The sequence below is a fragment of the Erpetoichthys calabaricus genome, chromosome 2, assembly GCF_900747795.2.
Source record: "Erpetoichthys calabaricus chromosome 2, fErpCal1.3, whole genome shotgun sequence".
Taxonomy (NCBI): domain Eukaryota; kingdom Metazoa; phylum Chordata; class Cladistia; order Polypteriformes; family Polypteridae; genus Erpetoichthys; species Erpetoichthys calabaricus.
In genome coordinates, this window is record NC_041395.2 from 81,631,813 (window position 1) to 81,645,333 (window position 13,521).

The following is a 13,521-nucleotide window of genomic DNA, read 5'->3' on the forward strand; positions in this document are numbered from 1 at the left end:
GCTCACACTTGGACCCAAAAAAAAAAAAAAAAAAAAAAAAGATTCTTACAAATTAAAAAACAGTTATAAAGGCTAGGTGTTTTTGAAATTAATATTTTATTGGTTACTTATGGCCTAATTTTTAATACAATACAAAAACTAACTTTAACATGACTAGATTAGATGTGTATTAAAGACAGGATCCCATTTTTATTTTATACCACAATAAGGATGGAGTTGAAGATGCACACACGTACTGCTGTAGAAAGTCCTACACTTAAAATGTTACGGAAATTTACATGCCAATTATGCACGCAAGCATATTAGCAAATCAAGATATTTGTATCCTTTACCAGTAAACAAAACTTACTGCATCTTAAGAATCCTATGTGCTCAAATTGCACCTGTGTTGTTTTTGTAACGATTTAATATTTTAACCCTGACTTATCCTTTGTGCTCTGTCACCCATGTTAAGATGGATGCCTCTAATTCAGTCATCATTCATTATTTCTGTCTACATTAGTACATGAATACCAACAATTAGTTAACATTACTGGTATTAACACGGTAATATTACTACACAAAATTTGTGAGCAAAGGCAAACAAACTCCAGTTGTGCACTGACAAAATTGTTTACTTAAATGAATTTTTGAAAGAAAAAAAAAAAATCTTGAAAAAAAGGAACCAAAAGACAATGGAATTTATTATGTCAAAAAAAAAAAAAAAAGTTTTATATTTTAAATGCTTTTCTATTTTACATGTATGTGTTCATGTGAGTTCGGTATAATGTTGTGGGTTTAAGTATTTTCCATGTACGGAACGAACATAATGTCAAAATGCTTTCCCTACATCTCCTGATTAAAAGGGGGGTGGGGGTTAGGGAGTAAGCCAAAGAGTATAGTAGTCTAGATAAGAAGAAGAAACAACAAGTAATGATTAAAGTTTCTCTGTGTTCCATTTGTATATAAAACACATATAAAGCCAAGTAAACCACCAAACATTAATAATGAAGTGCTTTCAATATACATTGTACATGATTTACTTCCAGGAATCACATTTTAATTTTTTTGAGTGTTGTCAAATAAAAACATCATTGCTGAGATGCACACATTATAAACAGCATTAAATGTTTTTCAGATACATCAGTGACATTATGTACGAGATGAAACATACAACTAATCTTACCTCTTTTTCCTGCTCAAACAGTGCCTTATTTTCAGGTGAGGCATATACAGCAAGGCCTTCAGGAAGAAGTTTGTTACGTCCTAGTGACTTTTTCACAAAGACCACATCCCCTCGACTACCCAATTCTGCAATTAAAAAAAAAAAAAATCAGAAGGAAAACTAATCATTGCCAGCTCATTCCTCTCCTCCCAATCCTCTGAGCAAGACACTTAAACTGCCTGCATTACTAGGTTGGGATCATGCACTGAACCACCTGGATTGGACCAAAAAGTGCAGCAGGCGACAGCTAAGCACCACACTGGAACAGTGTGAGGTTTTTTTTTTTTCCCAACCCCCAAAAAAGGGGCATCCCTCAGGACCTTACTAAAAAGTAAACAGACATCACAAGAAACAGGATGCAAAAGTGTTAAAATTTATCTAACTTGTCCATTTCGAAGTGCCAAAGGTCTATTTGCAGAACTGCATTTTGGAAATATGTATATGTCAAAAATCAAAGTTGGAAGTAATTAGATTAGATAAACTTTATTAAATCTTTGTTAAATCTTTATAACAAATTTCTCTTTTTCTCTGTCTCTCTTCTACTTTTCAATCTGGTGAAACTCATTACTACAGTGTGTTAATGACTTCTACATTTAAGTTTAATCAATACAATTAGACATCTTGCAAATCTTTGTAGTAACATGGTGTGCCAAAATCTACAGAAAACTCAAAATGTCATATAAAATAGAATAGCAAGAGTATAGAAATGACTGTCTTTTTTACTTAGGAGACTTCCTTTAATGTGGAAAGTGACATCTTCACATCATCTACAAATCTGTGGTCCTATGCTGTGGTGTTCTGGGCTGGTAGCACCACTTCAAGATAGGCCCACTGAATCAACAAGCTAATTAAAAGAGCAAACTCAGTTATGGGATACACGCTGGACCTGGAGGTAATAGCAAAGGAAAGAATTAAAACGAAACTGAGCATCATTATTAACATGCTGCACATCCTCTCTCTCTCTCTGACACACTAACACTGAGTAGTTCCAGCCATCAAATTATTCAGCAAAATTGTATCAAGCATCTTTACTGGAGCTCATTTATACCAACAGCAATATGTCTGCATAATGCCTCACTGTAACTGTGACTGCCAAGTCAGAGGTTCTTTTTAAAAAAAAATTTAAAAAGTAATTCTGGTGTGTATTCAGACCATAATGTAGGTGTATAAATATTTATTTATCTATTTATTGCCAAATTTTCCCTTGGGGACAAAAATAATTCTGTCTATCAGCATTCATAAAGCAAGCCATTAGCAACCACAACCCTGTGGGTAAAGGAGTGTCTTGTATGTTCAGGAGATTGGAGTTATGCAATCATGTATTAAACATGGTGGAGTCTCAGGAAAATACTATGTTATTTTTTTGAAAATGATATGGATATGCTCTTTTCTGATTTACTGCACGTGCCACATCAATATGTGAATCAGTATTTAGGAATATACTTGGATTCAAACTGGACATATTCAATCATTTTTAAGGCTTCTGTTCTATGCTTTTCAATTTACAGCAACTGAGGGAGATACATTTTTTTTTGTTTTATTTTCTAGTTTATGAATGTTACTTCCCCTAGTAATGCAAATTTCCAGGGCAAAAGAATATATGCCACAGATGTGAAAAAATAATAGTTCCAATTAGGCCCGATCACCAATTTAATTTAATCAGAATCATCTGATTCTAATTCAAACGTTTTTTTGTTTCCCCTTTATACTTCTATAATTTTTTTTTCACTAGCCAGCAGTGCAAAAGCTTTATGTTCTAAGCTGAAGTATTAACCTTTGTATCTTTGTACAAATAAAATAAATAGTAGGCAACAGATGTTACCTGCTCATGTTTCTTAAGAAAATTAAATATTGTGGCCTTAATGCTATACTGGACATAAAGAAAAGAAAATGATTAAAATAAATAAAATCCCCTATTAACTATGATTTCAAAAATTGCTAACTTAACCTTTAATACACTGCCTGGCCAAAAAAAAAAAAAAGTCGCCACCAAAAAAAAAAGGTCACACACTAATATTTCGTTGGACCGCCTTTAGCTTTGATTACGGCATGCATTCGCTGTGGCATTGTTTCGATAAGCTTCTGCAATGTCACAAGATTTAGTTCCATCCAGTGTTGCATTAATTTTTCACCAAGATCTTGCATTGATGATGGTAGAGTCTGACCGCTGCGCAAAGCCTTCTCCAACACATCCCAAAGATTCTCAACTCTGGAACAGGGTACATTTGGACTCATCAGACCACATGACCTTCTTCCATTGCTCCAGAGTCCAATCTTTATACTCCCTAGCAAATTGAAGCCTTTTTTTCTGGTTTGCCTCACTGATTAGTGGTTTTCTTATGGCTACACAGCTGTTCAGTCCCAATCCCTTGAGTTCCCTTCGCATTGTGCGTGTGGAAATGCTCTTACTTTCACTATTAAACATAGACCTGAGTTCTACTGTTTTTCTTCGATTTGATTTCACCAAACGTTTAAGTGATCGCCGTTAACGATCATTCAGGATTTTTTTCCGGCCGCATTTCTTCCTCGAAGATGATGGGTCCCCACTATCCTTCCAGTTTTTAATAATGCGTTGGACAGTTCTTAACCCAATTTTTGTAGTTTCTGCAATCTCCTTAGATGTTTTCTCTGCTTGATGCATGCCAATGATTTGACCCTTCTCAAACAGACTAACATCTTTTCCACGACCACAAGATGTGTCTTTCGAAATGGTTATTTAAGAAATGAGAAGCAACTCATTGCACCAGTTGGGGTTAAATAACTTGTTGCCAGCTGAAAGATAATTGCCCATGCAGTAATTATCCAATAGGAGGCTCGTACCTATTTGCTTAGTTAAATCCAGGTGGTGACTTTTTTTTTGGCCAGGCAGTGTATGACGAGGGAAAAATGCAACATTGTTATATAAAAAAAAAAAAGACATGCTATACAGTGCTAAGCCAACCTATGGCATTAACTTGTATTTATATATAAAAAGAGAGGAAAAAGCAGTTGCCATTAATAGCCACCCTACATACTTGCCACATTTAGGGTAAGTATTAACTCCAGATTCACTTTGCTCGAATGCTTGGTGTCTTCCACAAACTTAAAGACTTTGTGCCTTCGAGGGTGTAGTCTTGGAGGTTTGCCTTCCTTTGATAAGGGTACGTTCCACCATCGTTCCACAATTACAGTGCTCTGCAGTTAAAAGAATGAAACTGCATTTTAAGTTTTTTTCCCTACAATATTATGTTATTTGCAGGGAGAGAAGGTAAGGGAATGATTGAGAATATCAGATTTACAGTAATGTCTATGCATTAAATAATAGTAACAATAGTAATATGCAAAAATATATGCAAAGCAGGATTTACAGATTTACAAATACAATGATTACAACAACAAAAATAGTATTGCTTTGTGCAACAGAATGTGTAAGATGTAGCACAGAAACTTCTAAACTTGAAATTTCAATGTCATTCTAATGAAGATCTAAAATCTCCAACACCTGTACAATTACTCCAGTTTTGTTAAGGCTTCAGGGCTTAAAACTTGACATGGAATTGAAGGTATCCCCACACAACATAAGTAATTCCCATAAATTATAAGTATTAATGCACAAATTTCTTGCATATAATCACTCTTGGTTGTTGCAAGAATATTCAATATGTTTTAAAAATTACTATATATAATTGCACCTAATTTGTTACTTATGAGTTACTTATGAGCATGCATAGTATGTTAGCTTACCTGTTGCAGTTGCTCTTGACTGAAGCATGGAGCTATATGGAATTTGACTGTTCCGTGAAGCAATGCAACTGTAGAGCTGCAGTCAATGATGTGGCATGTGATGTCTTGGTTTAAACCAAGTTATTGAATAATATCAACTAAACTTTGTTAAATTGAAGGCTAAAATCACACTGAAGTTTACTCTTGTGCTAAAATTGGAAATCGGTTTAACTACTTTTTATTTGACAAACCAATTGCTGCCTATTTGTGGCTTCATCGAGATGCATAATCATCATTTCTTTAAACCTGAATCTGAAAAGCACATTTCAGGAGAAAAATAAGGACTTTGTAGATTACCTTCCCTTATGATAACACAATTCACCTTTACCTTTCTCTTACGTTTGTTTAGAATACAAGTCCTTTGGGTTTGGAAACAGTTCATAGTAAGTTAAACAATGAGTTATGTTAAATGACAAATTAATAACAGTCATCCATCCATCCATTGTCCAACCCGCTGAATCCAAACACAGGGTCACGGGGGTCTGCTGGAGCCAATCCCAGCCAACACAGGGCACAAGGCAGGAACCAATCCCGGGCAGGGTGCCAACCCACCGCAGGACACACACACAAACACACCCACACACCAAGCACACACTAGGGCCAATTTAGAATCGCCAGTCCACCAAACCTGCATGTCTCTGGAATGTGGGAGGAAACCGGAGCGCCCGGAAGAAACCCACGCAGACACGGGGAGAACATGCAAACTCCACGCAGGGAGGACCTGGGAATCGAACCCAGGTCCCCAGGTGTCCCAACTGCGAGGCAGCAGCGCTACCCACTGCGCCACCGTGCCGCCCAATAACAGTCATGCTTACTCCAATTCCGAAGAGCAGTGAGCAAGTGTCTATCCTGGCTGCACCAAGCACAAAGAAGGAAAAAGTCATGGAAACGGTAGCAGTTTTTCAATGGGTCCACTCACACACACTGGGGCAATTTAACCAAACCTGCATAGCTTTCAGAATGTAGAAGGATAACTGGAGTACCCAGAAAAATAGCACAGAAGACACATGTAGAACACGCAGACTCCATGCAGACAATCAGGTGCTGGATTTTTTGAGTATGCTGGATCTGTAAGGTAGCAATGCTAACCAGTGTGCACTACAGTGCCACCTAAGCTACGAATATGTTAACTGTAACTGAACATAATATCTCAAACTTTCTTAAATTACTAAATTCACACCTAGAGCCTAATGACCGTTTAACAGTCATAAAGCTATAAAAAAAAATACTAATCTGCTAGGAAAAACAGTATAGAAAAAAATTACATATTTCTCTTAGCAAATTTTATTTTAAATTATGTTGATATTTTGTAATACTCTACTGATGTCATTTTTCCATGGCATGTCTGTCTTTTTGGCAAAATATGAGTGGAAATCTCTGCATGAAAAATAAAACATTTATTTAAAGTTAAAATAATAGAAATACATTATTTAAAAGACTGGATGAAAACTTTATTGACTCAAATTTGATAAGCTACTGTAAACTTCAGAAAGAATTAAGTTATGACATTATAAAAATGCCTGAATTACTGATATCAAAGAACGTTTTAAACTATAGGTTTTTGACTCCCATCTGCCTCATTCCCCCCCCAGAGTCGGAAATCCTCCTTCTGTAAAATTTAAGGGGGTGGGGAGTCCCCCCAATTTCAAAAATGAATTTAAAGCCATTGTCGTTAAATGTTCAAATTATTAGGTGTCTGGAAGGAAAAACATCTGGAAGGAAAAACAAAGACAAGCAAACAATTTAGGATCAGTAATAAGGAATGCAATATATAGTTGGCTACCATGTTTTCAGTCTGTTAAAGTCAGTAGACAGCAATTCTTCATTAAAATGTTAAGTTTAAATTTTTTCCCTTATTGGACTGTGTAAAGGTCAGCTAACCGTGCAGTCCAATCAGCCGTTTTCCACACTTTATCAAAAGGAGGCTTTACTTAGGATTGATTTATTTTTACATACTCAGTACAAAGCGCAGAATATGCTTGCTAAGTTTAGGGCAAATGCTATACTAGCTATACTGCTGTAAAAAGCACGGGGTCCTAGAAACTACTGAAATCATCAGAAAAAAAAATTGAAAAGTAGAGATGTCAGGTAATTGAAAGGAACTACTCTGGGCATCTCTCTCTCCTAGGAGGGTTTCAATTTGCCAACGTGCTTGCATCATTTGTGCATTAGCAGCTAAGCGACTGTCTTTCTTCAGAGGTTTCGTTATGCTGATATGCATTAGCGGTGGGAAGAAAAGTAAAAGGGATACCGTTTTTCTGATGTGCTCGCCACGCTTCTGTAACAGTAGATAAGCGAGTGACTGTCTCTTCGGATGTTTCGTTTTGCCGATGTGCTGGGCTTACTTAAGTATCATCAGGAGGTGAAGCCCTTAGCCCGATTCTACCTCTCACTTCTGGGCCAGACAGACACATACACCACATGTATGTATGTATGTATCTATGTATGTATGTATGTATATGGTCCTGTGTTTTGAGTCTGACTTACAGTATGTCTGAGTGGCATGTAAGAGAGTTGTCCCACTGAGATACTGGTATTCCATTCCATGTTCTGTACCCGATACTGCTAGGGTAGGCTCTGGACCCTCACAAGCCTGACCCAGAATAGGAAGGTTCAAGAATGCTGTGCATGATGTTGTAACGGCCGACCCCTTTTACCCAGCCGGCAGCTACACCTCCAAGACCAGTGGCCTGGATAATTAACTGAGAAATAATCTAACTATCAAGCCGTACTTCTTACCATTTGAACTTTTCCCCACAATCGACGGTGAAAAATATAAGTACACAAACAGGATGTAAAATTAAACAGATTATATGTATTAAATGAAATGAAATATAAAAATAGAAACATATAAATACAAATATCCCTCCACCCCAGCAATAACAAAACACCACCAAATATATATAAATATATACAACAAAAACCCTCCCTTGTCCCTGTAACAAATAAACACACAACACGAAAACAACAATGAATGATAAAACTGAAAATGAATGAGAATGTGAGTCCGGCAATAATGAAACTGTCCTGAAAGCGGATGACTGAATTAGTGACATTGAGTGGTTTGAATCTCCCCGGAAAAAATGGAACAGCCTCACCGTGAATCCTCGTGTGAATGGTGGATGATTAAGTCCTACCCCCGGGGTCTTTCGTGGTGAGGTCCGTGAAATAAATCCGGCAGATGGAAAAACAAACTGGATTGGCAAGCGCGATGTGGACAATAACTGGTACCGTTGGTTCGTGGTCGTGAATGAAAAATCTCCTTCTCTCCTCTCTCCTTCCTTCTCCTCCTGATGGCTTATATAGTCCTGTGACGGCTGGGATTGATTGATTGAAAACAGGTGTTTTTCCAGGTTGGCGGCTGTGGTCTCCTTCCATCATCCGTCCCCCTTTTTACAGGGACAGCATAAACTGATGCACAAACAGTAAACGGGACAATGGAAACGAGACGCACTCAGAACTGACATTTAACAGTATGTGGCCCCGCTACAATGTTATTAGAAAGTTGTATTTAAAAAAAGGATTTATTAAGTTGTTACTGTTGTCAATGCTACTGCATTTTTAATTCCACACAGAGCTCATTTATTAACATATTTATAGATCTAGAGAATTAAACATTGCAACTTTATTTCATACTTATTACACATATACTGTACATACACACACACATTTTTATATATATATATATATATATACACACATACATATATATACTGTATATAAAAAAACACAACAAAAAAACTAGTGCAATTAATGATTAAAACCAATAATTGCATGTATATTTACATTTAAGCAGTGTTTAACTGCCAATATTCATTCACTGAATCAATGTGTGAGAATGTATTTATTTTTGTTAAACGGTGAAAACTACTTACCTTAAAATAAAGCTTTGTTTCATATAAGTACAGAAAGAATTGAATATGACAGCTTGTAACTATCAGAAGCATTATTTTCTTTAATGTTATATGCATTATGAATAAATATTTTCTCTACATATTTTATTAGTTAACAAGGTATTTTAGGGGAATTTTATTTGAGTATGTTATGGTCACTAAACAATATTAATAAAATTAAATTGTGTAGTGTTATGGTGAAAAGTCAAGCAAAATGACACCTTTTATTGGCTAACTAAAAAGATTACAATATGCAAGCTTTTGAGGCAACTCAGACCCCTTCTTCAGGTAAGATGTAATCAAGAAGGGGCCCGAGTTGCCTCAAAAGCTTGCATATTGTAATCTTTTTAGTTAGCCAATAAAAGGTGTCATTTTGCTGTACTTTTCACTACATTAATAATGGCTAACATGGTACAACACCCTAGTACTACATTGTATTAATAAAAAATTAACAGGTGACACTAGTGGTTTATATTTTAATTAACAAAAATGCCAAAGTTAACCATTTAGAACATTAGCCTTCTCCGCATATGGTTATACAAGAGTTAGTGTAAATGTTTTTTTTTTTTTAAAGACATATACAAAACTCCAGTTCTGAAACATGATATTGGTGATTAGTATCAGTAATTAGTGGACAGTTTTATGATGAAATGAGAGCAATACAACAAACACACCACTCCACATAGGGGAAAAAAACAGAATTGACATAAATGTTGCAAAAGCAACCAATGCCAACTACATACAGCTTTCTGTTCTTGGCTGACAGTAGATGAAACCTAATGGGGTCATCTGCTGTTGTAGCCCATGCACCTCAAGAATCTACACACTGTGCATTCTGAAAAATACCACAGTTGTACAGAGCGGTTATATGAGTTGCTTTAGCCTTTAAGCTTGAATCATTCTTGCCATTCCCCTTTTATCTGTCATCAGCAAAGCATTTCTGTCCATACAACTGTCACTCACTGGATGTTTTGGGACTATTCTGAATAAACTATTAAGACTACTATGTGTGAAAAACCCAGGAGATCAAGCTGTTACAGAAATACTGAAACTAAACCCTCTACCACCAGCAATCATGCCACACTGGTAATCACCGAGATCACATTATTCACTATTTTGGTGTTTGATGTGAACATTAACTGAAGCTGGCGAGCTACATATGCACGACTTTAGACGTTATGCAGCTGCAACATGATGGGCTGATTAGATACAGTAATTGCATGGTTAAGCTGGTGAACAGGTGTTCCAAAAAAAGCGTTCATTAGACGTAATGGTACACTTTGTCTTCATAATGTAATTGATGCGGAGGAGCAGCGGCTCTACTCTGAGCCCCTCCCAGATGACTGAGCTTCTCACCCTATCTTTAAGGGAGAGCCCAGACACCCTGCGGAGGAAACTCATTTCAGCCGCTTGTATTCGCGATCTCGTTCTTTCGGTCACTACCCATAGCTCATGACCATAGGTGAGGGTAGGAACATAGATCGACCGATAAATTGAGAGCTTTGCCTTATGGCTCAGCTCCTTTTTCACCACGACAGACCGATGCAGAGCCCGCATCACTGCGGACGCCGCACCGATCCGCCTGTCGATCTCACGCTCCATTCTTCCCTCACTCGCGAACAAGACCCCAAGATACTTGAACTCCTCCACTTGAGGCAGGATCTCGCTCCCAACCCTGAGAGGGCACTCCACCCTTTTCCGGCTGAGGACCATGGTCTCGGATTTGGAGGTGCTGATTCCCATCCCAGCCGCTTCACACTCAGCTGCGAACCGACCCAGAGAGAGCTGAAGATCACGGCCTGATGAAGCAAACAGGACAACATCATCTGCAAAAAGCAGTGACCCAATCCTGAGTCCACCAAACCGGACCCCCTCAACACCCTGGCTGCGCCTAGAAAACTCGGGATTCTCCCGGAAGAGCTAGAAGAAGTGGCCAGGGAGAGGAAAGTCTGGGCATCTCTGCTCAAGCTGCTACCCCCGCGACCCGACCTCGGATAAGCGGAAGAGAATGGATGGATGGATGGATGAATGTAATTGATAGTTAAATAAATTATAACAACAATATATTTTTATCCTGCGTTTGACAATTTTAGCAGAATAATTTATAAACTATTATATCGGCAGTACTGAAGGGAATTATGAGCACAGTTTAAAACAAACATTATTACTTGACAACATTCATTGATCTATCATTTATCAAAGTAAAGTTCAGAATTAAATTGGTCGAAAAAAATCCATGAAGCCCATTAACCTTAGTATTTATCCTATTACCATTAAGAAACGTATTTTTTAAAGTTGCAATGCATCTAGTAGATAGAAAAATAAATAAATACATACATCATTCACTCACCCTACATGATGTGGTAGAGAAACTGAAAGCAGCAGACAGGGAACTGAAATCATTTAGGAATCCCCGAAGGCTAAAACGGGCAAAAGCAAACATGGCGAATGTTAAAAACACACGCACAAGCCCAGGAGAGCTTGCCTCTCTTCAAAATCAAAATTAAAGAAATCACTACCCAATTTGCACCCCCTTAGTGACAACTGTCACACTAGCTTAAATCCATGTTGTCTTAGCTCAGTTCAAGGGGAAAGCACCAGGCGAGTCATGTGCGGAATAAGGACCCTATGACGTCACAACACGCTGTCTTGTATATTGCCTGAATTATTTATTTATTTGCTTAATTTTCTTTTCGCATTCCAAAAATTTTCAGTTAATTTAATCCGTGACTTTATGTTAGCACCATGCATATGTGCATTACTGTTCGCTACTGTTGTCTGGGTTTGTTCCAGGTATACTACCGCTAGGCTACTGTCTGTCTCTGCATAGATTTCTACTAATTATAATAAGCGGTTGGAAAACTGATCAAGTGTACCCGGGGCCTCGTTTATAAAACTTTACGTAGATTTGAGCGTGAAAATATGCGCATGCCAAAAAACAGGAAAATGCTCACGCCAAAAAAATCAGTTAAAAAACCTGCTGTACGCACATTTCTATTCAACTCGCCGTTTATAAATCAAATCACCTTTTAAATATGTATACGTGAGATTGCTTCGAAAATCGTCCTGAATCATCCATATATGGAGCATGCTAATCAACCTCATACATATATTATTACGATGGTAGAGCAGTCCCCTCCTGAAGCGTAGAAGACCCCAGCACCTGGCATTTAGGAGTACTGTAGCATTTCAGCGCCTCTGCTCTACGTTATGGGGGTCTGGGAGAGGTGTAAGGTACGATCGTCTGAGCAGGTAGCCTCTGTCACCTGCCATATTTAATGACGTGATTGCTATTGCAATGAATAGTACAGGCCATATAAAACACTGAGGGTTTAGCCAGTTACCATACCAACCAGCCAGCCGCCACGTGCATCCATCACGTCCGTCAATGCTACTTTGTCTCAAAATAAACGAGTCACGGGCTGACCCAGGCCACTGAGACGCAATTCGCTAGTTGCATCATGGATGACTTGTGCAGGAATGCAATGTCACTGCATTCACTTCAAATGTAGGTTCATTCTTGCTCTGTGCCCTCACTGCAATATGAATGCAGTAAAGTGAGATCCTATTATAGTTGGAGAACTGGACATTGCTTCCAATTGACCCTTTATATTGGCAAGAACTTTATATGTGTTTGTGTGTGTGTGTTTTGGTATGTGCACCCTGAGGAATAGCGACAGGACAGGCAAGGCAGGCAGTCGCCTGGAGTCTTAAACTATGAGGGGGGTGGGGCTTGTCTGTTTACATAGGTTGTCATTGTAATTGCGAATAAAATTCCTTGAAGCACAGCATCGACATAGTACGACTACACAGTCGAAAACCCCACCCTAAGTGTGGCCCAATCTCTGGTGTGATAGTGTTTGTGATGAATGTTAATTAAATGTTAAATGTAGGCCTACTCAGTGCTATTTTCATAAATCTTGTAGAGGATTTATATATCTGGAAACAAAATGCGGAAAAAAATAAGGATAATAAATTTTACAATGTCCTGACTTTGGGAGGTTGAGTTGAGAAGCCCCGTGAAGTATTTTTTAGCCTAGAGCCCCCACAATCCCTAGAATCCCTTTTGTGTGCACCCACACAATAGAAAATCTGGATGTAGCACCTCACTGGTCAATTAATAACTTCCAGCACAGCAGCCATGATGAAGTAAAACTTGACTGAGATACCGTTGACCTATGGCCCGTTTGAATTTGGGGCGTATCCGTTAGTGCCTCCTCCACTAGATAGGCACCGTGCTGCTCACAGTTCACTTCGCCGCACATTTTGCAGCACGTTTTGAACCTGTTGACTGCACTCTTTAATTAAAACAGCGTATACGTTCCATTCTTCTTTTATTTTCTGGTTGGTAACACCAAAGGCTATGCATAGGTGGCTTATTAAAAAGCAGACATCTTCAACCTCTGTCCCTCCGCAAGCTGCTGGTTCCACGGTTGAGCTCAGCACTGCTGCTACCAACACGGAGCACAGCGCACCCATGTCGGGAACTGAAACTCCAAAAGATGTAGATAAGCCTACACAATCCTCCAGCTCTGCACCCGTGTCGGGTACTCCAAACCTCTGCCTTCAATAAAATCTACAGTCCGGTCTGCCGGACTTAAATATGGATAGCCCATCCCAGCCCATTTTAATTAATGATCCCAAGCGCGCATTCGGAAAGAC

At 38.3% G+C, this 13,521-nt stretch overlaps 1 protein-coding gene across 1 annotated transcript in view; it reads right to left on the minus strand.

Annotated features, from left to right (window-relative positions):
* The window catches only part of mrpl9 (mitochondrial ribosomal protein L9), a 28,619-nt gene extending 16,598 nt beyond the window's left edge, over positions 1–12,021 (minus strand). The window contains exons 1-4 of the mRNA XM_028793981.2: positions 11,886–12,021; positions 11,210–11,279; positions 4,219–4,378; positions 1,166–1,290 (exon numbers count right to left, since the gene is read on the minus strand). Of these exons, the coding sequence (XP_028649814.2) occupies positions 1,166–1,290; positions 4,219–4,378; positions 11,210–11,279; positions 11,886–11,938 (408 nt within the window). The 5' untranslated portion in view covers positions 11,939–12,021. The remainder of the gene's footprint in view (positions 1–1,165; positions 1,291–4,218; positions 4,379–11,209; positions 11,280–11,885) is intronic.
* Between the last annotated feature and the right edge of the window lie 1,500 nt (positions 12,022–13,521).